Source organism: Lycium ferocissimum, chromosome 9 (assembly GCF_029784015.1).
Source record: "Lycium ferocissimum isolate CSIRO_LF1 chromosome 9, AGI_CSIRO_Lferr_CH_V1, whole genome shotgun sequence".
Classification (NCBI taxonomy): domain Eukaryota; kingdom Viridiplantae; phylum Streptophyta; class Magnoliopsida; order Solanales; family Solanaceae; genus Lycium; species Lycium ferocissimum.
In genome coordinates this window covers 32,510,128-32,536,278 of record NC_081350.1, presented here as the reverse complement: position 1 = coordinate 32,536,278, position 26,151 = coordinate 32,510,128, and the positions used below count along the sequence as shown (strand labels likewise).

The window sequence follows — 26,151 nt, the reverse complement described above, 5'->3', positions numbered from 1 at the left end:
ATTGTTCACCGAGTCCCTCACTAGAGGGCCGGGTACGGTATATATATATATATACATATATATGATGATATGATGATGTGATGATGACACCGGGTCCCATGATGGGCCGGGCATGGTATACATGTATACGACTTATTCACCAAGTCCATAATGGGTCGGATATGGTATATGATATAGCTATGCATGATTTTTATTTCATAAGGCACAGACAAAGGATTTCTTGATTGTCATACTTGTCTCCCGTAATCTCTATTTCCACTCACGATCTTCCTTATTGTATTTTATGCTTATATACTCGCACATATCTCGCATCGACCCCTTTCTTCTGGGCCGCGTTTCATGCCCGCAGTATAGATACTCGATTTGGTGATCCTCCGCCTTAGGACTTCTACTCGGCATTCTTGGAGAGCTCCATTGTTCTTGAGCCTAGACTTTTGGTACGTATCTTTTTTGATGTATATTTATGTTTATCCGTGCACGGCGGGGCCCGTCCCGTCATATTTCACTATCAATACTCTTAGAGGTCCGTAGACATATGTGTGGGTTGTATATAGATGTTGTTCACCGTGTCAATATGACTTATTTTTCAGATGTTCCCGTACGTAGTGGCGCCTTGTTTCCGCTTGCGTATTATGTTATGCTTGATTAGTTGTGACTCCCTCGAGATAGGTTATCTTGATATATACGACGTTCGAGATAACATCTTGTGTTCGCAAGCTTCCATATTATGTTTAGTTTCAGTTTGATTATATCTAACATGTATGTTTACGAGTGTCCAGCTCGGGCCTAGTCACGGCCCATGGGTTCGGGTCATGACAATTTCAAGAGATATATTTGGAAGCTAGGGATACTCACTTAAATATATTGCCTGGAGGAGAGGAATTCTTTTACAGAGATCAGTACTATCGCCAATAGACACCCAACAAAGATGTCTGTAGAGATACGCCAAAACAACACCGCCCCAACTATAGTCTCCCAAGCGATCCAGATGGTCTAAAAAGCTCCCGAATATAATCAACAAATATAGGCGGGCACATCAATCAACAATCACCTATAGCCTACTCAGGCAAGTATGCGCAGAGTGAAGCTAACTCGTTTTGTTTTAAAAAAATTAAGTGGTGACCAAGTGGGAAAGAAAAGAACGTCAGGCTGGTCCTATTAAAACCTTTAATGCAATAAATTCTTGCGCTAAATGTAGTTTGGTAGTTAAATTCATGCGTTATATTTAAGGAACTATTTTAAACCTAAACAAACATAAGGACAACCTCGTTTATTTTTAAACAGAAAGATTATGAAGAAAAATCATTAAGAGTTAACCACAATGGTATGATAATGGTTAAATATCTTTAATTTTCCACCTCCAAAAGAAGTAAAAATTACGAGAAAATGGAAAAAGTTTGAAAGCGTAAGTCATAAGCAAAGTATATAATAATTTAATAAGCCCAAACAAATTCTTACCTTTTAAGAAAGATTGATATTCCACATTAAACCCAAAAAAGAAAAAAGCCCAATAAACTACACAAAACAAACAAAGCCCATTCCCACATTATATACATTGAACCTTACCTTCACAGAATCACCTTTCTAGGGTTTTATTAAACATTACCTTCCCTTCACTTCACTAAATTATCTGCCGCATTTTCTAAAACAGCTTTCAACTTATTTTCATCCTCTCTCAATTCTTCACAACCCCATTTCCATGGATTCTAATTTTTAAGTTTTTTTTTTCAAGAATCTTAAGCTGATCTTTTTGTATCTTTTATACTTTGGGATTTCAAGAAAAGACTGAAAAAAAAAAATGGCAACATTGAACCCATTTGACCTTTTGGGTGATGATGTTGAGGACCCAAGTGTAATTGCTGCACAGCAATTGAAACAGGCTGCTCCTGTTGCTGCTACTGCTACCAAGAAAGGTCCAGTTAAGGGTCAAGTTCAACCTGCTAAGCCTGTTGCCAAGTTACCTTCAAAGCCTTTGCCTCCTTCTGAAGCTGGTACACCCTTTTGAGTATTGTGTATTTTTTTTAAAATTGATTTGAGTAGTTTTATGTTGTTTCTTTGTTATGTTTTGATGGGGTTGGTGTAATTAATGCAGATTTTGTAGTCTTGTGTTGTAAAGTTGCTGTCTTTATTGTTTGGATAAAGTATGTAGTTAGACAAATCATTTGATTACACCCTTTTGAGTATTGTGTAGTTTTGTACTGTTTGTTTGTTATGTTTTGTGGGGTTGTTGGAATTAATAGAGTTTTGTGGTCTTGTGTTGTAAAGTTGCAGTCTTTATTGTTTGGATTAAGTAATTAGTTAGACAAATCATTTGATTACACTGTTTTGAGTATTGCCTAATTTTATACTGTTTCGCAGGGTTGGTGGAATTAATGCAGATTTTGTAGTGTTATGTTGTAAACTTGCAGTCTTTATTGTTTGGATAAAGTAGTTAGTGTTATGTTGTAAACTTGCAGTCTTTATTGTTTGGATAAAGAAGTTAGTGTTATGTTGTGAACTTGCAGTCTTTATTGTTTGGATAAAGTAGTTAGTGTTATGTTGTAAATTTGTAGTGTTTTTGTTTGGATAAAGTAGTTAGTGTCATTTGAATGTGTTGCTGTTTTTGAGCAAATTCATAATACTTCACAAATTTAAGCTCCTTTCATTTCTTTATCTTTTTTGTCTGTTTACTAGTTTTATGCTAATATTTCATGGGGTTTGTGGAGTTAATACAGATTTTGTATTCTTGTGTTGTAAAGCTGCAGTCTTTATTGTTTGGATAAAGTAGTTAGTGTTGTGTTGTAAATTTGCAGTCTATTGTTTGGATAAAGTAGTTGAAGTAACTTGATTATGTTGCTTTGAGAAAATTCATAACATTTCATAAATTTATGTTCCTTTAATTTCTTTATCTTTCTTGTCTGTTTACTAGTTTAATGCTATTACTTGGTTATATTTGATGGGGTTTGTGGAATTGATTTGTAGACTTATGTTGTAAAAATGCAGTCTTTGTTGTTTGGATAAAATAGTTAATGAGATGAATCATTTGATTCTGTTGTTTTTTTAGCAAATTCATAACATTTCAGAAGTTTAGGTTTGCTTTTCTTTTATGTTGTTTGTCTGTTTACTAGATGCCAGGGAAAATTTATTCTGGTAGTCAAGTATTTGTTGTTTCTCTACCCTTAGTAAGAGTAAAACTGGTAATTTTGATTACACCCGTTTGAGTATAGTTATATACTGTTTATTTGTCATATTTCATGGGGTTGGTTTAATTAATACAGATTTTGTAGTCTTGTCTTGTAAAGCTGCAGTCTTTCTTGTTTGGATAAAGTAGTTCTTGAGGTGAATCCTTTGACTCTGCTATTTTTGAGCAAATTCATAGCATTTTACAAATAAATGGGGTACTTATTTGACTCTGTTGTGTATTTTTGTAAATATTCATGGGGTCGTTTTGGATAAAGTAGAAAGAGATGAATCATTTCATTCTGTTGTTGTTTTTGAGCAAATTTATAATATTTCACAAGTTTAGGCTGCTTTGATTTCCTTATCTTTTTGGTCTGTTTGCTAGCTGCCACAGAAAATTTATGTGGTACTTTGAAGTATTTTATTGTTTCGCTGTCATTTGGAAGAGTAAAACTGCTCCGGCAGACTATGCAATTATTTTTCTCTTCCATGTTGGTAAATCTAGGTTGCAGAAATGGTTGGTATTAGTGATTTTTTTTTTTTTTCAATTTCTTTAAGCATTTTCATTTTTATGTTCTATGTTATGGTAGGTTGCAAGTAAATGAAACTAGAATTGCTTTTTGATGATGGATTAAATCAGTTTTCCAATTTGTATGACATTCTTAGGGGCGTTCCAAAATGTTTGATATGATTAAGAATTCTTATTCATTAAACAGTTGAAGGTTTGAACTTTGATTTGATGCTTTCTCTATCCTACTAACTTTTGGTCCTTTATGTCAATTTTTTCTACTATCATTAATAATATAGTATTAACTTTGTATTCACATCTTAAATTCTATTTCAAGTTAAATCTTTCATACTAAATAGAAAGGAGGGTGCATAATGTTCTCATTGCTTGTACGTGCAATGGTTTTTTTGAGCAGTCAAGGAGTCCAGGTATGAAGGCCAACGAGGAGGCGGCCGTGGGGGTCCACGCGGAGGAGGCCGTGGTCGCGGACAAGGACGTGGGTTTAACCGGGATTTTGCTGATGGTGAGAATACCTTTGGCGGCAACAATGGTTTCTCTGGAGTGTCTAAGGCTCCAGAGGATGGAGAGTCAGGAAGGTCCTTTGAGAGGAGAGGTGGTGGATATGGTGGCCCTCGTGGAGGGTTCCGTGGAGGACGCCGAGGTGGCTTCAACAATGAGGAAGGTGCAGATGGTGATCGCCCTCGCAGAGTATTTGATCGACGAAGTGGAACCGGACGTGGGTAAGTTGTTATGCTGGAAGTAATTTGAGCGACCAAAATCCATTTTCCATATTTCGGTTGGGGACGATTCAAATTATCTTAATGTTGTTAAATTTGCAACACTTGGTTTCACAAATGCATGATATGTATCTGTATTGTTCTGTATAGGGGTGACTTTAAACGGGAGGGTGCTGGTCGAGGGAACTGGGGAACTCCCACTGATGAGATTGCACCGTGAGCATTGTCATCTTATTTGATCTCCTTATCATGCTTTCCTTTTCCCTCCCCAGACTTTATTTATTGTTTCCTATTTAATGGTTGACTCTGTTTCAATGGTCAGGGAGACAGAGGAGCCTGTTAATGAAGGAGAGAAGATTGTTGATGCTGAGAAACAAGCTGGGCAGGAAGATGCTGGAGATACCAAAAAGGATTCTCCTGATGCTGAGCCAGAACAGAAGGAGCCCGAGGAGAAAGTAACTATTGCTTTTCTGTTTCTAGATGAGTTTCATGTTTTTTGGCTTTTTAATGTGACCTTATCTCTATCTCTTGTCATGCAAATTGATATTTTGTCATACTTCGCGATCTTGTTATTTTGGTGGTAGAGGGGTGGTGTCGGTTCCAGCATTCAGCCTCTTGTCTGTAGTGTCACTTAAATCTGTTTGGGAAAACGATTTTTGCACTATCATTTCTAAATGTCTAGTTTCTAGTCTACCATGTCAGTTTGTAGTTATTATTGTCAAAATTCAAGGTCTTCGGATTCATTTTCTGACTCTGTCGAACCTTCAGTACGCCAGGAAGCTCCTAAGGTATTTTGATGTGGAATTAGAATGCAGAAAAGCATCTGAAGCTATGGAATTCTATAGTCGCGTGCATTGATGAAAGCAATTTACTATTTCACATATCAAATTTAACTGTTTATATCTCGCCTTTTCTCTGTGAATAGTGTAAAGAGAATTCTACATTTGGTGAATTGCTTCCCTAGTTAGATATGGAGCTTTAACTCCTGCGTAGTAGCTTTTCAATCAGCTTCTGTTAGTACTTAGTCTTAATGAAATTTCACACCTTTTTCTCAAAAAATTTCCTAATACTTGTTGATATTAGGATTGTAGAAAAGCAACCACTAACTTAGTCCTTGAGGTACTTGTCACATAGCATCACCTGTTCTTGTAATTCCTCCTTAATCCCTTGTTACGTTTCAAAAGAAAGTTGGAAATTTCAAGTTGCGATCCTTTGTGACAAATTCCTAATGGCATTATCGACTATTTGCTATTGCTTCCACTTAACACGAATAAAGTTCCAGTAAAGTAGCAGTGGGCCAGCTTTACAGAATAGAGCATTTATTGAAATTATTCTTGTTTTACTGGGATTCTTGTCTCAACCGGGTTCCTAGTTTTGACTAAGATTTTAACTAGATGTAAACCCTATTGTTTGCCTTTATTGGTTGCTTGATGGTTGTTTTATGAAGAATGACATGGTACTTTAATGTATAGTCCCTACGATAATCTGTAAAATAGCTAGAGTTTTAGCTAATGTACTATTCAAACATTGATATAGACTTGCTTTGTAGGAAATGACCCTTGAAGAGTATGAGAAAGTACGGGAGGAGAAGAGGAAGGCTTTGCTGGCTCAGAAACCTGAAGAAAGAAAGGTTAATTTGGATAAGGAGTTTGAATCCATGCAACTCCTATCAAACAAGAAGAATGAAGAGGAAATTTTCGTCAAATTGGTGAGCATTTGGCGTTTGCTATTTTATTGTTGCTTTGATGTTTTATCAGGATCTCAATAATGCTGTCTGTCAGTGTATTAATCTAGCTTGCAAATTGTTGGTGTGTCAGGGCTCTGAGAAAGATAAGCGGAAAGAGGCAGTCGAAAAGGCCAAGAAGGTATTCTAGTTTTTTTGTAAAATCTTTACTGTGAATTTCAATGAGTTCTGGCCTACTTGAACTTTGCTTGGTTGCCGAGCGTCCGTACAGTGTCTCTATATCCTATATCCTACTGTATATGTTGTCCTTTTGTTTTAAAGGGCTTACCTAACAACATGTGTCCTGATTTGGAACATTGTTGTATCTATCCTTGCTTCGTCATACCAGCCTTTCTCCGAAGGGATTTTATTATAGGCCAAGGGTGTGTATTTTTGGGGCTTGCCAAATCTACCCATGCAGCTTCCTTTCCTTCCCCTTCCCATCCAAAGGTTATTTTAAGGTCAGGGTCCAATATTTTAAGAACAGTTAAAAGCGGTTATAAATTACATGATAAAACTTAGTTTGCTAATATATATGTTGCATATTCGTATTTACCGTATTTAAATGAGCCGAGTTTCTATCGCGGCTAGAAACAAGTCTTCTACGAGGCGTTAACATTTCTTGGTCAGACGATCTCTTGTTGTTCTGTGTAGCTTCTTGTGCACTCTTTTGTGCTCGAATATGTGGTGGTTTTCTGACTAGCTTAAGCTGTTTAAAATGTGAATGTGCATAGCTCTAGATTGATACATGTGAGCTTTCCATTTCCGTTTGTTAATCTTAATATAGTAATGTAGTGTCAAAAGTGGAGTAAGTGAAAACTTCCTGTTTACTGAGCTTCGATTTCATCAATTTTGCAGACTAAAAGCATAAATGAGTTTCTGAAGCCTGCTGAGGGAGAAAATTACTATCGTGGCGGTGGTCGGGGTAGGGGCCGTGGTGGCCGTGGAAGAAGTGGCTATGGAGGTAATGGTGGAAATGGCGGTAGCAGCTACAATGTTCCAGCCCCTAAGATTGAGGATGCATCCCAGTTCCCAACCTTGGGTGGCAAGTAATGCTGCCGACTAGCCATCTGAGCTCATTTTCCATCTTTGCCCTGTTCTTGATTTTGTGCTCGAAGATGGCAGATCATCGTCTCCAAGACTCTTTTGGGGGATTTTCATGTATTAGATCATCTGAACTTTATTGTTCTTTTTTTAAGAGTGTAAATTTAGATGTCTTCTGGGGTTTACGCCCTTTGGTCTTTCTTTGGCTTTTGACATGCATGACTACCCTTTCCCTTCTTAATTAGGCTGTAGGTCCATTTTTGATTTAGTTGTGGGATCAGTTTTGTTTTTGAATTTTTATTAAAAACAATTTTGTTCCTTTAGCAGTCGTTGTTCTCTAGGTGAGGTTTTTCTTGTGTTCTCTGGACTATGATTTCTTGTTTACACATTGTTTCTCTTATAGCTTGTCTGCATAATCCTGGATAAGTGAAATGGAAGTTAATGCATTAGTGTAGCGCTGAAAAGTAACTGTGACTTCTGAACCATCGGATTAAATAGTCCTCCCTTGAATCGGACTATTTTCTGAACGAATTTTATGCAGATAATTGGTTCCTCCTAGCTGATTTCTCCAAATGTTTCTGTTTCTTCTTTTCAAATATGTAATCAGCAGTAACTTATAAAGCAATTTCTATTAGGATGAGTTAATTCCTAAAATTACATGTTGAAAAACCTTGAATATTTTTGAATTGATTCGCGATTAGCTAAAAGTAAAGCTTCCTACAAGGATATACCAACTAATTGGGGGCTAGACAAAATAGTTTTTGTTGATCTTACTACTGTGGACAGGTACCTATATGTTAATGTCAGTGTAAACTCCAACTCTAGCTGGTCTCTTCTTGATTTTCAAATGTTTTTTCTCATCAATTGTTCTGGAAGAACTCCTCAGCCCTGTCTCACTATCTGTTGACGATGGAACATTTGCGAGTGACCATACAATTAAGTTTAACTAACAATCAAAACAAACATGGTATTTAAACTAATAACACTAAGCGATAACCATACAACAGAGTGTTAATTAGAGTCTTTCAATAAAAATTTTCCATCTCAATATTCTTTTATCAATAACGATACCCAAATTCAGTAGCCCATTTTGATCCGATAGATTTCGATCTCTCACTTTCAAGATTTGGGTTTTCTCAACTGGTTTTTGCTTAATTTTAGTAAATAATACAGATCAATACAGCTTTCTTATCTGGGATTATTCATTTATTGCCTAGCTATATATGCTAATTTGGAGTTCTTTTATTAGAAATTATGATGCTTTTCTTCAATGGTGATTTTTACAGCACATTTTTATAAGGTATGCATATCACCTGAGTTTTTACCCTTTTATTTGTTTTTTTTTTCTTTCTTTCTGTAAAGATTCAATTTTTTCGATCTTTAAGTGAAACCCATTGTTTTACTTTTCAAATTTTTTTTTTTGGGAGTTTGTTAATTGTTTTTTTTTTCTGTAAAGATTCAATCTTTAAGTGAACCCCATTGTTTTGTTTTTCATTTTATTTGGAGTTTTTATTTTTTTGTAGAAAATTAGTATACTCTCAACAAATACTAAATTTTAAACACATATGCTTAAATGAGCTGAGGATCTATCGAAAACAACCTCTCTACCTCCCAAGGTAGGGGTATGGTTCGTGTACACACTACCCTCTCCAATAAGGGTGTGCAAAAATCGGTTTAACCGATAAACCGAACCAATAAAAACACTATTGGTTTATTGATATCGGGTTATTGGGTTAACGGTTTGTAAACGACTTTGTAAATTTTTTTATTGGGTTATCGGTTCGGTTTCCGGTTTTAAGGATTTAATTAATGATTAAACCGATAACCCAATAAGCTTATATTAAAATTGTCTTTTTTATCCCTAATTATATTTAGTGACTTTAAATTTTAATTTTTAAATACAAACCTATTTCTAAATTACTTACCGCAGGCACGCTTATTCTCTCAAAGTCTCAATTCTCATACGAAACTAGGGCTTGCGATGCCTCTCTGTGTCTGCCTCTCTCCCTCACTTCTCAAATGGACAAATGAGGTTGGCCTTGTTTATGAACTGTGAATTGACCTTGTTTTGTTTTTTGAAAGATTGCTACAATGCATTTTATAGTTTTTGTCTTGTAATTTGAATAGACTTTATGCATGAAGGCAGTGTATATATGAACATATGAAAACAAGAGAAAGCAAAAAAAATCTAGCGGAGCATTTTCTTATTGGTTAAACCGAAAACCGAATTGTTAAGGACCAAAAACCGATAAACCATAAACCGATAATGAATATATTATCAGTTTGATTTTGGTTTAGCATATTTATAAACCGAAAACCAATAAACCGAATCGGTAATTCACAAAACTAAACCGAACCGAACAATAAGCACACCTACTCTCCAGACCCCATTTGAGGGATTACACTGAGTATGTTGTTGTTATTGTTGTATATGCCTAATAATACAATGGATTCAATGGTAAGAACTTAAGGGGTCATTTGGTTACTGGCTAGAGTTATGCAGGTATTAGTAATGCAGGGTTTAGTTATTCATTCAGGAGTATTAGTTATTCCATTTTCTACTCGACATAAATAATACATAAATTGACTCATAAGTTATAGTATATATTTTAGTTATGTCGGATTGTGAAATGATAATAGACACCGTATTTGTGTGCTGAGTTTCATACAAAGCAACTAAAAATCTACCAAACATGATATTACTATGCTAGTTTTAATACATGAATAATTCACTTCCTAACCAGCAACCAAATAACCCCTAATGTTTGAACTCGTCAAATCTAAATTCAGGTTTCTCCTTTGTAGTTGTTGCAGCTTTGAAGTGCTTATAAATAAATCTTGGAGATCAGAATGGGTGAGAAGGTTGGTACTTTGAAGGATAAGAGAGTAGTTTTTGTGACGGTTGGGACAGCTTGTTTTGATGCTCTAGTCAGAGCTGTGGACACTCCACAAGTTAAGAATGAATTGTTCAGGAACGGATACACGAATATTCTGATTCAAATGGGCCGTGGATCATACATTCCCAACAAGGTAAGTGAACATTTAATTCGGCCACATTTTTCTATAAACAAAGTCTAGTACAATTTTCAGTCTTTGGTTTCTATTATTGTGCTCGATGCAAAATTATTCTGTTCTTGATCTGAAGAACACAAGTTAAGAATTCAAAAACTGAACGTGAGTTGACTGTGCAAATTTGCTAGTGGTTTTGGAAATAACTGTTCTTTGCTTGTAGGTATTGCCCTTGCCAACATAATATGGATTCTTCTCGCGAGTCAAACTTAAGTTAGACCAATAATTATTCGAGAGTACCTGCTTGGATACATGGGCAAATTGATGGTAACAGATGGTAGAGCATATAAACACTTGTAAATTCCAAGCTGAAGGATCGTTACCTCTGTTCAGATTATGTGTCCTTTTAGACAAGATACCACTGCTTAAACCAAATCTACAACAACAACAATAACAACATAATCCCACAAGGATTAATCCAGCACATCTGTTAGTCCAATCACTCATTTCTTATAGGCTTATAAATAGAGTGCAACCTTACCCCTACCTTGGGAGGCAAAGGCGTATCTAGCATACAAGGTTGGGGTTCAACTGAACCCCAAACTTTCGGTGTGGAGCCTAAATTTATATGTAAAAAATTATTAAAATTGCAATAAATAGTATATATGAACCCCTAACTTTAAAAATATAATGGGTTCAATGCTAAAAATCTTAATATTGAACCCATAAAATTTAAATCTTGGATCCGCCTCTATTGGGAGGTAGGGAGGCTGCTTAAACCAAATCTAAAATGTGAAAATCGTGCAGAATATGTTGATATGTAGCTTTAGCCAGTAAAAAGACGTAGATTTAGCCCGTGACTGGAGACTGATTTTTGGTGTATTCGATTCAATTACTTCAGAATCTGAGATCATATGCGCGTTTGGAACGCAAATTCAAGGATAGATTTTTGCCAATATTATGAGGCACTGCGTCTTGGTTCTTGTAGGTGCTAAATTCATCTTTACATTTGGTGTTTGTATTTGAACTTGTTGAATGCAAATAAGAATTCAAGGTCAAACTGCATAATGTTTCGACTGCATTGTTTATTACTCCCCTTAGTTTCAATGTGTTTGTCTTAGTTTGACTCGGTATGGAGTTTTTGTTGAATGCAAATAAGAATTCAAGGTTAAACTGCATAATGTTTCGATCCCATTGTTTATTACTCCCTTAGTTTCAATGTGTTTGTCTTAGTTTGACTCGGTATGGAGTTTTTGTTGAATGCAAATAAGAATTCAAGGTTAAACTGCATAATGTTTCGATCGCATTGTTTATTACTCCCTTAGTTTCAATGTGTTTGTCTTAGTTTGACTCGGTATGGAGTTTTTGTTGAATGCAAATAAGAATTCAAGGTTAAACTGCATAATGTTTCGATCGCATTGTTTATTACTCCCTTAGTTTCAATGTGTTTGTCTTAGTTTGACTCGGTGTGGAGTTTAAGAAAATAAATAAAACTTTTGAATCTAGTGGTCTTAAACGAAAGATGTGTGTAATATACCAAAATGCCCTTTGGATCTTGTGGTCTGTCTTAAATATACCATGCAGGTCACCGTGGGGGTAAAAAGTTATTGAATATAGAAAGTGACTTTCTTTTTGAAACGTACTAAAATGGAAAATAAGACAAACAAATTGAAACGGAGGGAGTAATTCATTTTGACTTTGAGGTCAAGTTTTTCTTTCCTAATGGACTGGTTTTCTAGTTACACATTCTAATGTAATACGGAAAATCTCTTCGTGCCTTCATTGGAACTCACTCTTGCTCTAACACACTCATAGATAACATTGTTTGTAACATGTCCAGCCCGATGTAGCAACTCTTCTTGCCTGCTACTGACTCTTATTTGTGTTTTCCATTGATTAAATCTTATTGTGATCTTTCCAGTTGACAGTTGGGAATGGGTCTGCAGTTCTGGAGTACTTCACGTTTTCGTCAAGTATAGCTGGCTACTTGAAGGAAGCATCACTTGTTATCAGTCATGCAGGTATATTAGGGATGACGGCTAATTCAACTTTATTAGTCAATTTAGTCTTTGGAAATCCTTTCTATACCTTTAGGTCATCTGACTTTTCATCCTCTCCTTTCCACTCTCCCTCGATCAAAAGCCTCTTGGATATCTCCATTGCTTTACAAAAAATAGAAAAGCTGTTATATATTTGCTCTAATATATATACATAAAAAATATTTAACTATATTCATTCAGGTAAAGGGACCCCCTTGGCCCTTCCTCCCTCCGCCCCTGGATATCACCATTGCTTTACAATTAGAAGCTGTTATGTATTCTCTCTAATTGAGAAATTTAGCTTATTCATTCAGAACATACATTTGCATGATGGAAGAAACATGAGTACATCTATCTAGATGCCCTTTGTGGTTTTATATGTAAAAATGACGATAACCTGTATAAACATTCTATCTCATGAAGAAGCTTTTCAGTGTTCTACAGCAGAGGAATAAAGCTCATATTTTGTAATTTGACAAGCTTTCCTCTATATCTTTTATGTGATAGTTGTATTTGAACTGGCCGACCTTGCTCATCCAACATACTTCTTCCCACAATGTTATCATGCTTCATGGTTAAAAATTGTTGGACGCTCATTGGTAAAACGTCTTGCAGTTCTACATGAGCAGTGGCGGAACTAGGACTTTTATCAAGTGCTGTCAAAATATGAAAAAGTATACATTCAAAAAAAAAAATCAAGGGGATTCAACACATAGTATATATACATAATTTTTTTACTCATCTACACAATGTAATTTTTATCTCCCCCGAGAAGGTGCATGAAAATAACCTCCCTATCAAGAAATTTGCTGTACATCTACCTTTTTTAAGACTGATTATACTAGGTTTGTTGTTGTTATACAATGTAATTTTTCAGCTGGGCAAGACCATGTAATCACACGTTTGAAGGTGCCAGCAGGTTCAGGGAGCATATTTGAGACATTGCGGCTGGGTAAACCATTGATAGTTGTAGTCAATGAGGACCTAATGGACAATCATCAAAGTGAACTAGCGGAGGAAAAAAACTGGCTGATTTTTATATATATATATATATATATATATTAGATGCCCGCTCTGTATGTTACTTTTTTATATTTTGAACCCCTCGGCGAAAATGCTCAAAGTGAACTAGCAGAGGAACTGGCTGATCGAAAGCATTTGCTCTGTGCTCGTCCCCAAACTCTATATGAGACGATTGTGGATATGGATACAACATCTCTCGTCCCATACAAACCAGGTGATGCAGAACCAGTTGCTAAACTTATCAACAGATATCTTGGGTTCCCTGATGATTAGTTGGCACGCATCAAATGAAAAAATGCAGGATTGACTTGTATTTGTCATGAACTGAATTGAAGTGTAATTTTATGTTATTATGGCCTCATGTTTTCTGTTCAATTGATCTGTTAGTTCTGTTTCTGATAACTTTTCGTGCGACTGCAAAAGTGTCATAAGTCATAAGAGAATTTCAAAATGATGCTAATGTCATGGAGAGTAAATTCACGTTATCAAAAGACAGCTAGCCTTGAATTATCCTCAAGGACTTGAATGAGTTTGTGGAAGTTTTATGCAGAATTTGGAGATCTTATATTTGGAAAGTAGCTCAACTGTAACTCTTGATCCAGAAATTAAAATATATTTCTGATTATAGGCACACCTCTAATTTCGTGGACTATATACATAGTCTTTTTCGCCAGAAAGATCCAACTAAATAATTTCCTTAGATCATTGGTTTCAAGTATTTCTTCCTTTGCCAAAACGAGAATGTGCATTCATTTAAGCCCAACTTTTTTTTTTTTCAAATTTGATAAATATCAGTAGTTGATCGTATGTTTCTTTAGAGTTATATGATTCAGAGTATCCTTTCCTATTTGGATCCTTTGAATTCCATATTCGAAGTTGTGATTGAATCACTTACGTACCCAAAGGTACTATATTGCATTTGAATCAAATGTCGGATCAATCTATATCGAGATACTACCCTCCATTATGTTGTTGCTAGCAAATGCCACTATTTTTGACTTAGGATCTTGATCTTCCATATCATCATCATTCTTATAAGAGATCTGGACCCATTTTTTTTTTTCTGATCCTTCGAGAAAAATGTTCATTCTCTTGGATAGTTTCACGCCGAACATATGATGGATTTAGATGCATCTTCAATCTGGAAACTTGTGTATTTTTCACACTCAGAACTGAAATCATTGACAATGCCTCTTGTGGAATGCATTTGTACATACAATAAAATTTTCAAAGCCAAACAAACAGCTTTTAACTCCCACTGATTACTGTAAAAAACGAAGAGCAAACCATACATTCTATTTCAATCTACTGACACCAAAATGCACGACAAAAGATTGGGAGAGATGGGAAGAAGAAGGGTGGGGGGTTAGGGGGGAGGGGTTGCAGATGTCTACTACTGATTTAATCAGATATTTACATTGTAACATGACAATATAAAAAATACAAAGAATTAGACTGGATAACCAAAACTTCTTTTCTGCTTGATGGTTCTAGCCAGCTGATTCAACACGTAGTTTATTGGCTACATAGAGCAGATGGCTGATATTTTGTGGATGGATAATTTAGCAGTAGCTTCAAATTAGAGGTGAAATCGCCAGCAAGTAGACGCGTGCGTACGATAATTAACATAGCACAGCAGACTCGAAGCAACGTTTCCTGCAAGTTTAAGAAAAAATTGATTATTCCTACTTTTCTTCTTCTATTTATAACCAAGAAATCCCGAGTAGCAGCAGCACACGGATAATAGGCCAACTCCTCTACCCTTCTCTAGTTAATTAGGTTTCTGTCAGCTACAAGGTTTAAACTCGTGACGTGCGCCAAATCCACACATCACACGATGAGCTCTTACCACTAGACCGAAGCCTCGGGGCGTGAATTTGATTATTCCTACTTGAGAACAATATCATTGTTTCCCCATGCACCATAAATCCTCTACGCACAGGTGATAAAAATGTGAATAAAATGGATCTAGTTAGACAGCTAATTACAGTTTGAAAGGGTTGGAGGAAACACAAATTTGTAGGGAAAATTTCAATCTACCACTGCCTGAATTAATAGAAGCTTCAGAAAATAACATGCAGCAAAAGAAAGTAATGGAGTTAGAACAAAAAAGCTCTAACCAAATTTACTTGCTAATACTACCATTCTACCAATAGCAAGGGATGACAACAAAATTGATGGTTAAGTTTTCCAGGCAAGGGCTACACTATACTAGAGAACATGCAAAACTGTGCTAAGTATAACTTACACGTTACATTTAAAAAAATAAAATTAGCAGTAACAACACAGAATCCTTTGTATGTTTTTATGGATGAGGGCAGGCTGCAGGATCAGTGTGGGACATGATCTGGCTTCCCCCCAATCCCCCAGGAAAAGGTCTCCAGTTCCTAACTTGCATAACCTCATCTTAACCCTTCTTGTGCAATATTTTTCCTCTCTCTTCACTTCAAGCAAACCACCCCAAACCAACTGATCACACTGAACCCACGAAACACAAGCTTGTAAATATTCAAGACGCTATAAAGTATTGGTTATTGTACCTTTTTCAGACACTCGTAAGTTCTTTTAGCTCAAATCATGATGGCAAAAGATATAAGAAGTAGCAACACTCACACATTGTGAAAAACAAAAATCACCAGGCGGAACTGCAAGGAGCATATACAAGAACTCTTAAAATCAGGCAGAACTTTTCTAATAGAACAAGGGAAGTAAACAGACATTAAGTATTGATCCTTTCTGATACATACAGCAGACATGAATGTCCCATGATTTCTGGAATCGCCAGCTTTATAAAAACAATGATAGGCAGATCCCTTGCTAAGTTGAAACCTTTTGGTTGAAAATTAAAATTCCCATTAACTGCCCCCAAAAAGCACTCTCCCATCCCCACCCTGCATTGCACCATGTGGATAGGGACCCAACCTCCACTGTCCCATGACCATCTCTTTGCATTTTGAGCCTGACCATCTCTTCATGTTTTGAGTCTGACAACTGAGACATAACCATCAAATCCGGGATTTCCAAACTCCTCTCTTCTCCAAGGACATGTCCACACATCACAAAGGAAATAAACCAAAAGACATACTAGCAGACAACAACAATTCCACCTCTATCCCAAACTAGGTGAAGTTAGCAGTAGGAATCCTTTTCTTTCAAAAAAATAAAATAAAGAAAGGTTGGTTTGTAGGAATCCTCAATATCCACTCTACTTGGTTTGACCAGTTTCATTCCAGTACTAAATAATGCGTCTTTTAAGAAAATATGGGGGTTCTCAAACACCAAAAATTCTCTACTTTTTTTGCTGGCAGACAAATTAAACAAACTCAGCAAGAAGACCTAAGGTAAGTGTAGCAACATGACTAAGCCTTAATCCTAACTTTGTTGGTATTGCCTTAGTCCCAACTAACAGAAAGGAAGATAATTAAACAAGCTATTGGTTCATTCCAAATAAGTTCTTATCCGACTATATAGCTACAAAAGCGCATTACTTCCAGGATGTCTTACCAGAGGTCCTTCAGGATCGCTGAGTAGTGTGTCCCATATAAGAAGACTCTCCGTGAAGTTGAATTCTTGTGTTAGAAGGAGTGTTATCCATCTGAATGCATAGAACTGTGGATTCACCTGTTACACCCAACATCAGGCACATAAAGATCACTGATACATCCATAGTATAAACAAAGTACTTGCTATGACACCATCATGTGAAGGAAAAAACAAGAGAAGTCAGTTATTTTATCACTCATATGCTAGAACAATAGTAAAAGCAGCAATTGCCAAAGGAAACACACACAAAGATAAATGTCTTGTCACATGCACAGGCACACACACCCCTATGGGGTATAAACAGTTGCCTTAAAAGCACAGCCCAAGCAGGATATATATTTAATTAGGCATGCATGCAATCACTTAGGTTGACATGAAGTATTTTCAGAAAGCAACCAGAAAAATCCTATTATAGTTGCTTCAATAAAGAACACAGGACACATCAACAGGACGAGCTACAAAGATACATTTGAATCAATTCTTCTTATGTCAGATCAGCTGCCCAGAATATCTAAAAGGTGGAACAAACTGAAGCATTGTTTTTATTTTGATAAATCAGAATGAAGCATCATTTTAATTTTGAAGGAAATGTTTCACTAGTGAACAAGGTTAACATGTGTTTCAATTATACCCTTAAACATTGAGCTTCAAAAAAAATGAATTTTCCCATTAAAATAACTAGTCACCTTCATTAAAAATTTTTATGCCCAGATTGAAACTAATGTAAAATGGAGCCGTAACGGACAACACTTCTATCTTGTGCTCAATTTTTCTCTCAGATTGCCAAGCATGGTCACTGTCTTTCTATTTTGCTTGTTGCATTCAAATGTCATCTGTATCTTGTGCTTATTGAATTGCAGAGCTAGCTATGAATTCTTGTAGCAATTTCAGAATTATCTAATTGTCTCCTGATTGAAGAATCTATGCATTAGGGCATAGATTATATTCTGCTTATCAATTATTGGGATCTGCTATACATAAAGCATGAAATTTGTTCTTTAATATTCAACTAAAATCATATAACTTTTGAACCATTTACCCAACCAGTGCTTCATGTTTTCTTCCTCATAAGTTACAAGAGAAAGAAAAAAGAAAACATGATCCTTAATTAAGTTATTTTATGGAAAAAGCATGTGGAGGGGATTTTTTTTTTTTTTTGAATGGGTGGCGATGAGATTCGATCCACATAAGGGTATAATTGATCCTTTAGTATAACGGTAAGGGTATAATTGGCCATGTATAAGAAGGGTATGGATGAATTTTCCAAAGTTGGGGTAATTTTGACCCTTTTCCGTTTTAATTTTGAAGAAAATGTTGCACTACTGAACAAGGTTAACATGTGTTTCATGGAAATATTGAGCTTAAAAGTGAGCTCTCCAAGTTAATATTCAGTAATTATATTCTTAGGTTGACAAGTCCCTAACTTCTGCATCATGTTTTAATAGCTAATACATCATCTTTGTCAAAATGTGAATGTACAGCCCATATTCTTAATTTGTTTGCACTGAGACTTTTTTTTTTTTGATGAAGTATGCAGTTATCACTAAAGGCATCAAGAAGATGCAAATCAAAAGAGATTACACTTAATGTTGGCATTGAGATTTTTAACAATAAGTTAAAATTACATTCATCATCCTCAAAACAATCCAAATGGTATATATGTCACTAGGTGGTGTAAACTTGCAGGTTGCTTTACTGCCAATCAGAGAGTAATAAAGAAGACATTTATAGCTGTAGTAACAAATGCAGCTATCTAAAGTTAGGCATCAAAGAGATCTTACTTTTGTTGTCATTTCAAGATGCCACCAGAGCTCCTCATCATGTTCTTTCAGAAATTGTGATAACTTTGTAATTGTAGAACGAATTCCAACAACACTATTGTCAAGTTGCTGACAAAAATGATCACGAAATCCACTCAATAGCTCCACGAAGCAGAAGAAAGTGTCTGCTTCTGCAGAGCCTGCAAATAGAAAATGATAAACAGAACTGAACTGATAAACATTGGCGCTTGAATCCAGAAAAAAACTGAAAGAATAACTTGTAGAAATGTGATCATCATTCATCTCAACATTTTTTTTTTTTTTTAAATTTTGGAACTGATATATGAATAAGAGACAAAAGTCTATAGAAGAAAGAACCTACAATGCTGATCATATTATTAAAAAAAGTATTATCATCTTTCCTAAAGGAACATAAATCTCATATCCACAAGATGGAACGACAATACAACAAAATGTCGCAAGATGACGAACAAGAGCAAAATAATAAACTATTTGATTATGATTTTTTTTTTGCAAATTTAATCACGAATTTACTGAAAATTGACTCAGGCAATCCAGATATCCAAAGTAATAGAATTACGAAGTTTGTAGAGCCTAGTCAAACTTCTATTTAACAACTTAGGCTCCAAATCAATCAATTTGCGTAAATCAGGAACTGAAGTACAGTACATCTATACCCTTCATTTTTACTCATGGTAAGATATTAGAGCAAAATTGCATTTCTGGCTTGCAAAACATAGCTATTGCAAATTTAATCCAGTATCAAAGCAATACAAGGCATCACTTACTGCATTTTCCTCATTGGGATCGTTCTTGAATACATAGAATAGTGGAGCCAATATTTCATTCATCCCTTGCACATATCTTATACCAGGATTCAGTTTGGCAAAAACAATGAGTATATTCCTCAGAGAATCCTGATAACACAAGATATAATATTAGCTGATCAGCAGAGGTTTGTACTAACTTACAAGTCAAAAAGGTTAAAATTTACCTGGTTAGATTTTGCAAATGGCATGCCTAGTAGAAAAAGTGCAGGTGACATCACGATCAATCTGTTCAATTATTCTTTGTCCTAGAAGCAAATAGTATTAAAAAATTAGTAATCACTTCAATATTATACACCTGTCAGATAAAATGAGGTAGACATGTTGGAAGAGATATTTGTGATAACAGTAATCCATCGTAACGTACCAACAGTACTTGACAACAGGTTCAAGACACAAACAAAAAGCGGAACACGAGTTGACTCCACAAAGCAGAAAATTTAATCCTCAGTATTCCCTAAGCAATACAAGGCATCACTGTACTGACACGACACTGACACGGGTAAGGGTATTGGGATCTGTGTCGGATCCGGTCAAACGAGATCGGAGTTGACCAAAATTTTGGGGAAAATTCAAGATTTGAAGAGATGGGAAACATATTCTTAGTAACAGAGACATGGGTTGTGTTGTACTGGGAAAAAACAGAGACGTGGAAAAGGTTTTGTTGGGGAAGAAGATTTAGAGAAGAAGACGCAGATAGAGACGAACAAAGATGTAGAGAGTAAAGGCAGATTGCAAGTTGAAGCTGAATCAACAAGTGTAGTACTGGAATCTCCTTTGTTGATTTCACCGGATTCTAAAAAGGCTGTAGATCGGCGTCTTTACAGCTCGAAGAAAGGAAAATTCAGATTCTGACAACTCCGATGGGTTGTTACTGTACTGGTGCTGGTGATACGGGATTGTCGTTTTTTCTTTTCAGATGGGTTCTTAGCTAGAAGCTTCTTGCCTTTTCATTTTTTGTTTTGTTGTCTCGTTGAACTCCACTTGTTTTACTATATTAGTAATTAGTATCTGTAAAATATTAGTTTCTATGAGGATAAACACTACATATGATTACAACTAAAATTCTATTTTTTTTCACACCCTTTTCAACCACAAAATTTACAGTTTTAATTTTAGAGTTTCAATCTAAATAATATACAAGTATTTAACTGTAAATTAAAGATCTGTATATGCTTTGAAGGCAAACATTTTTCATTTAAGTAAACTTCATATATATTTTTTGAGATGGAATTTTTTTTATTTTTTTGGGATTAAACCTCATATATATTACAAATAAGTATATGCAGTAATCAAGTGTATTAATTAACCTAATTATGCTATTTATAAATGTTTTCTTGGAAAAAAAGGGATAATCTAAATTAATTATTAGCATGTTAATTTTTCATAATTATGCATATTTTTTACATATTTTTATATTTAAAATTTATTTTGACTCCATCCGTAAAAAATTTAGATCACGCAGACCTCTATTCTTCCGACACTCAGATATTCCATTAACGGTTACCTAGCCCAGTTAAGGAAAAGAAAGGGTGGCCCTCTTTTCCTTCTGATTATGGCAAGTATTTATCCTAGTGAGTCTGTTGACTGCCCCGTAGCCGTGTGAGACAGGGAAAAGGGTTCCTCGTCTGGCACTTTTGATTCCTCTCTGGCAGCTTAGGGAGGGGTCTTTACTTGTTTATTTAATTTAACATATATTTTAAATAACAAGGAACTTATCTACTCCATCCGACTAGTTCCAGGTTTGGATCAAACCCCTCATATCAAAATTCTAATTCTCTATAGATTTAAAAGAAAAGGATGTTCTCAGAAGCAATTGATCCATTTCTCTCATTTGAGCCCATCATGACCACACTAATAATGAATTGTATAATTGGTGGAAGTGAAAACACTTAGGTGGAACGTCTACAGGAATAAATAAAAGAAGGATGTATGAATTCGATTATAAAAATACAACCATCTTGTGATGACATGCAGCGCACAGTTATAATCCAAAGGACCTCCACGTAAACGTTGCGGTGAAAGATGGAAAAGAACTAGAAGAATAAATGTTGTACCTGGAATAACTGATTCCAGATGCTATTCTTCCCAAGACTTAAGGGATGGTCTCCTTGAGTTATCTCTGATCTTGGGATATTCTTCCCTAGCAAACATGAGATGAAATTGCAAGTCGGGCAACACTTATTAGTTCACCAGTAATCTTTACAGGAGCAAACTCCATCTTTGAAATGGTGGAATCTCTTTATATCTCTTAACACAATCACCCTTTGACTCATCCTGCTGACATACTTCATTAGAGAGTGGCAGTCACCACACACTCTAAGGTTCTTCACAATCATAATGATCACACCAGGACCAGTACTTATGAGCCCAAAAGCAAGTGCTAACTTTTCACTATGACTTCCCAATGCTCCTTCCTTCTCTTCCTCATCAATGTTATGAAGCACCCACTCAGTTTCAGGCACGTAACCTTGTTGTTTAGCTCCTCTAATAATTTCCTCCAATTTCGAGTATATCTCCTGTTTACGTGTATGAGCATTATCACCAGCAACAAATGTATGCAATTGACCATCCACCTCCATTGAACTCCATCCAGGATTCTTCTCAACATTTTTGTTCTTCATTGAACTCCTAACGCTTTCTACATCATCCCATCTCCCTGCTCCAGCATAAACATTAGACAAAAACACATAGCTCCCAGCATGCTTTGGCTCAAGCTGTAAGAGCTTCTCTGATGCAACTTTTGCCACTTCAATGTTCTTGTGAGCTCTGCAAGCAGAAAAAAGTGCACCCCAAATAACATAATCTGGCTCCAAGGGCATACTTCCGATAAATTTCAAGGCCTCATCAAATCGACCAGCCCTGCCAAGTAGATCTACTACTGCAGCATAATGTTTCATAGTGGGCTCAATTGACCACTCATGCTGCATGCTATCAAAGATTTGAAGGCCCTGATCCACATGACCAGCATGAGAGCATCCAGTTAAAACAGCAAGGAAAGAAACTCCATCAGGTTTGATTCCTGCAACCATTAGGAAAAAAAAAAAAAAAGTTATAATTTGTCAAACAATTTTCAAAAGAATCCAAGTAACTCCATAGACAAAAGAATATATCAAAAGTACCAGCCAATCTCATCTGTTCAAAACACCTAAGAGCTTTATCTACATGTCCATGAATTGCCCAACCCCATATCATTATGCTCCACGTACGAATATCCTTCTCCTTTAATCTACTAAAAACCAGGCTTGCAGACTCAATATACCCGCATTTCGCATACATATCAACCAAAGCATTAGCAACTGCTACATTCAAATGAAGCCCATTGTTCGTAATACTATCATGAATCTTTCTACCTGCCTCTAATGCCCCAGTTTTCGCACAAGCAGAAAGAGCAGATACGGTAGTTAAACCATTCGGCTTTATACCTTCTTCCACCATCTTAAAAAACAAATCCAAAGCCTTTTGATGCAACCCATTTAGCGTTAACCCGCTAATCACACAAGTCCAAGAAACAACATTCTTTTCATTCCTCTCCATCCCATCGAAAAATTCCATCGCTTTATCCACCTCCCCATTCCTCAACAACCCACTAAGCATCGTATTCCAAGAACCCGCATTTCTCTCAGGCATTTCCTCAAACAACGCCAACGCCTTACTCACCCGCCCATCCCTACAACACCCATAAATCACAACATTCCACAAAAGCACACTCTCATCCTTATTTCTCTCGGGACTTTCGTCGAACAGTTGCAATGCAAGATCAAATAACTCATTTTTCACATACATTTCAACCAAACAAACCCTAACAAACACATCATATTCCAAACCCATTTTCAAAACCCCACAATGAATAACACTACCAAGTCTTTTTTCACACAATGCAGTTAAAGATTTCAACACAAATGGATATGTAAGCTTATTAGGTTTAATACCCATTTTAAGCATTAACCTAAAATACAAAATTGATTTCTCAAATAAAGAATTCTCCTTTAATCCTCTAATTAAAGCATTAAATAAATACAAATTTGGGTCCCTAAAACAATTAAAAATAGATAAAGCATAGTAAATGGATTTGTGTAGAGAAGCTGATGATATTAACTGAGTAATAATTCTACTATTTGATAATAAATTTTGGCGAATAATTTGGGCATGGATTTGTTGGATTTGAAGGGTATTTTTGCAAGTGTGGATTAAAGGTATCAAATGGGTTTCATTGAGATTTAAATTATTGATGATTTTGGGAGATTTTTTTGGAATTTTGAGTTTGTTAATGACTTTCATTTTGAACAAAAGATTTGATTTCTAACAAAGAAATGAGAAGCAAAATAGTGGAATAGTGGCGTTGAAGATTGATTCTGAGCAAGATCCCTAGTAAAGTTCTTTTGGTGTCAAGGCCCAGATCCGCATTAAATGTCAATTAATTCAGATTCGCATATATATATTTGGTTTTCCCAGTTAGATTTTGAAGCAAATTAAACCTTACACTGTCTTTTTACAACTGCACTGTATGGATACAAGGATATACGCGACGCACAATGCTTTTAAAAAAATACTTGGCACAATTAACTCAGCTCTACCACATCCACCACTTAAAACACTTCTACTATTTTTTAAATAAGAAACCTTTCATTTTGTCAATCACGGCGTCGCACAACTACAACAATAACTGCGAAGAACAAGATGACTGTCAACCAACATAATCCAACCAACATATTTTACACAAAGATGTAAATATTGTACAAATAAATATATAAACAATAAATATGTTTGCATATATATTAACAGTTTACAATATTTGTGTGTATTTAGACAGTTTAAACAGCTACCACTACCCAATGCATAAGTTTCCACAACTTTTGAATCTGTATTCCAACACATTTACACAAATACGTACGAATAAATATTGCCATCTACTAAAGTAATATACTTTCTCCGTCCCCAAAATTTTTTATCCCATGATAAAGCTCTCATTTGTTTGCACTTATTAGAGGTCTGAATCCCTTTTTAAACGCATTTGTCTTCATAAGATAAAACTTTTATCGTGCCCATTAGAAAATCAATGCATATATTGACAAATTTTTTCAATCCCACCCCACACCACCCACCCCTCACCCCAACCCACCCACTCACCCCTTCACCACCTATAGATAAAAACATCTCCACCATTACTAGAACATAAATATTTCATTTTTTTTATCAAATAATATTTTATTTTATTAAATTTGTATTTATTTTCTACTATTTAGTTACTTTTTAATTTGAATTATATATTTATTATGTTTAAATAAATATATTATGTACATTCAAATATCAAAAAACAAACAGTCATTCAAATACTTACCTAAAACAACATCTTAATCATTCAAATGATGCATTCAAAAGGGAAATCAATTATATTGACAAATTTTTTCCAACTTTGCCCTTAGATAAAAAACCGACAAATTTATGTATTCAAGACAAAAAAGATATCTATTTTGTCATGCTCTAATCAGTTTTAAAAGAGGAACTACATGACATAACAAACATACGATTTTTGTTTTTATTATATTCTCATAGCAAACATTTGTAGTTTAATATATATATATATATATATATATACATGCAAATAATACCCATCAAACTATTCACTTCCAACCCAATCCTTCCATCTCTCTCCCCCTCTTCTCCCCACTGCTCCGCCGCCGGCCACCACCGACCGCCGGAACTCCGGCAAAATGCCGTGCCCCTTCACCACCGTCACTGCCAGTCCCTTCCCCTTTTCCTTTTATTTATCCGCCGGAATTTTTTCCGATGCCGGAGACGGAGAAAAAAAACCATCACTGCCAACCTCGCCGGAGACGCCATCTCCGGCGAACCACAAAAAAAAATTGAAATCAGATCTGCACGGATATACTTTGCTGCAATGTTAGATCTGCAAGGTTAAGAAACGAGATCCCTAGTTTTTGCTGCAAGTTAGATCTGCAAATTGAAATCAGATCTGCACGTAACCTCATATTCATTTTGTGTCATTCATGATTTTTTTATAGTGTATTTTTATTTTTGTGTATCTATATTTTTAAGATTCATTTTGTGTCATTCATTTAGATTGTATTATATACAGCCTTTTTGTTATAGTGTATTTTTATCAATATATAATTATGCCTCTCTTGTCGTTTCCTAAAAATGCGCTTGGCCTTTGAGAGTGCATGAAAATAAAATCATCATGCTTCATTTAATTAACTTATGTCTTGTGCATTCTACTTAATAAATTTTAATTACTGCTGTAAGCACTGGTTTCGTTGGAATTAATGTTTATCAGTTTGCAATTATGCAAAGCAAAATTCTTAGTCTTGCATGTCCTTCTTTGGATTTATTTTGAGCCATTCAAAATTTAACGTGTCTTTTGGTACGTAAAACACAATTATTTTGTGAAAAGTATGCATCCACCCTGTTTAGGACATATCTGAGAAATTGATGCACCCCGAAGTATCCAGTGGCTTTAAACATTTGTCTTAGGCAAATATTAAAGAAATGAAAGTATTCAAAGATTTATTCTGACTTTAATTTGTTGCTATGTAGACTTATTAAAGTAGATAAATTGGGGCATTCTCTCTTTCTCTCATGTCATATAATTTTCAGTCAAAGGTTTAACTAGTTGATTAAATAGCTTTCCTTCATGAGTATCTCATTTTTTGAAGTAACCAAAGATAAAGAGTCATAAAGAGTAATAAGTTAAACAACTTTTTACCTTGATTAAATTAATGATTGTTTTACTTAAT

The 26,151-nt window shown here is 35.4% G+C and overlaps 3 protein-coding genes and 1 pseudogene across 5 annotated transcripts; 2 read left to right on the top strand and 2 right to left on the bottom strand.

Annotated features, from left to right (window-relative positions):
* Positions 1–1,589: 1,589 nt before the first annotated feature.
* On the top strand, positions 1,590–7,497 carry LOC132030317 (RGG repeats nuclear RNA binding protein A). The gene is made up of 7 exons (XM_059419898.1): positions 1,590–1,991; positions 4,083–4,407; positions 4,555–4,620; positions 4,727–4,859; positions 5,954–6,112; positions 6,222–6,269; positions 6,986–7,497. The coding sequence occupies exons 1-7, from the start codon at positions 1,799–1,801 to the stop codon at positions 7,178–7,180; spliced, it is 1,119 nt and encodes a 372-aa protein (XP_059275881.1). The 5' UTR covers positions 1,590–1,798; the 3' UTR covers positions 7,181–7,497.
* Positions 7,498–8,456: 959 nt separating this feature from the next.
* Positions 8,457–13,630, top strand: LOC132030315 (uncharacterized). Of its 3 annotated transcripts, XM_059419895.1 has the most exons (5): positions 8,457–8,471; positions 9,986–10,201; positions 12,102–12,201; positions 13,097–13,232; positions 13,353–13,630. In XM_059419895.1, the coding sequence occupies exons 2-5, from the start codon at positions 10,022–10,024 to the stop codon at positions 13,513–13,515; spliced, it is 579 nt and encodes a 192-aa protein (XP_059275878.1). In that variant the 5' UTR covers positions 8,457–8,471; positions 9,986–10,021; the 3' UTR covers positions 13,516–13,630. The 3 variants fall into 3 exon arrangements, with proteins under 3 accessions (XP_059275878.1, XP_059275877.1, XP_059275879.1); XM_059419894.1 differs by lacking the exon at positions 8,457–8,471 and having other exon boundaries at positions 9,891–10,201; XM_059419896.1 differs by lacking the exon at positions 8,457–8,471 and having other exon boundaries at positions 9,902–10,201; positions 13,139–13,232.
* Positions 13,631–14,488: 858 nt separating this feature from the next.
* Positions 14,489–18,863, bottom strand: LOC132030316 (uncharacterized; annotated as a pseudogene).
* A 72-nt stretch (positions 18,864–18,935) lies between these two features.
* LOC132030314 (pentatricopeptide repeat-containing protein At1g04840) lies at positions 18,936–23,757 on the bottom strand. The gene is made up of 4 exons (XM_059419893.1): positions 22,516–23,757; positions 21,451–22,415; positions 19,561–19,641; positions 18,936–19,483 (listed from the first exon to the last, which is right to left on the bottom strand). The coding sequence occupies exons 1-2, from the start codon at positions 23,672–23,674 to the stop codon at positions 21,583–21,585; spliced, it is 1,992 nt and encodes a 663-aa protein (XP_059275876.1). The 5' UTR covers positions 23,675–23,757; the 3' UTR covers positions 18,936–19,483; positions 19,561–19,641; positions 21,451–21,582.
* Positions 23,758–26,151: the final 2,394 nt, after the last annotated feature.

Excerpts from the sequence above, each read along its gene's own strand:
- LOC132030317 (XM_059419898.1), top strand. The coding sequence starts at position 1,799 with ATGGCAACATTGAACCCATTTGACCTTTTGGGTGATGATGTTGAGGAC. Across the intron at positions 1,992-4,082 it reads TTTGCCTCCTTCTGAAGCTG|TCAAGGAGTCCAGGTATGAA; the intron begins GTACACCCTTTT and ends TTTTTTGAGCAG. Across the intron at positions 6,270-6,985 it reads CAGTCGAAAAGGCCAAGAAG|ACTAAAAGCATAAATGAGTT; the intron begins GTATTCTAGTTT and ends TCAATTTTGCAG.
- LOC132030315 (XM_059419895.1), top strand. The coding sequence starts at position 10,022 with ATGGGTGAGAAGGTTGGTACTTTGAAGGATAAGAGAGTAGTTTTTGTG. Across the intron at positions 10,202-12,101 it reads GATCATACATTCCCAACAAG|TTGACAGTTGGGAATGGGTC; the intron begins GTAAGTGAACAT and ends TGATCTTTCCAG. Across the intron at positions 12,202-13,096 it reads ACTTGTTATCAGTCATGCAG|CTGGGCAAGACCATGTAATC; the intron begins GTATATTAGGGA and ends GTAATTTTTCAG.
- LOC132030314 (XM_059419893.1), bottom strand. The coding sequence starts at position 23,674 with ATGAAAGTCATTAACAAACTCAAAATTCCAAAAAAATCTCCCAAAATC. Across the intron at positions 22,416-22,515 it reads TGAACAGATGAGATTGGCTG|GAATCAAACCTGATGGAGTT; the intron begins GTACTTTTGATA and ends TAATGGTTGCAG.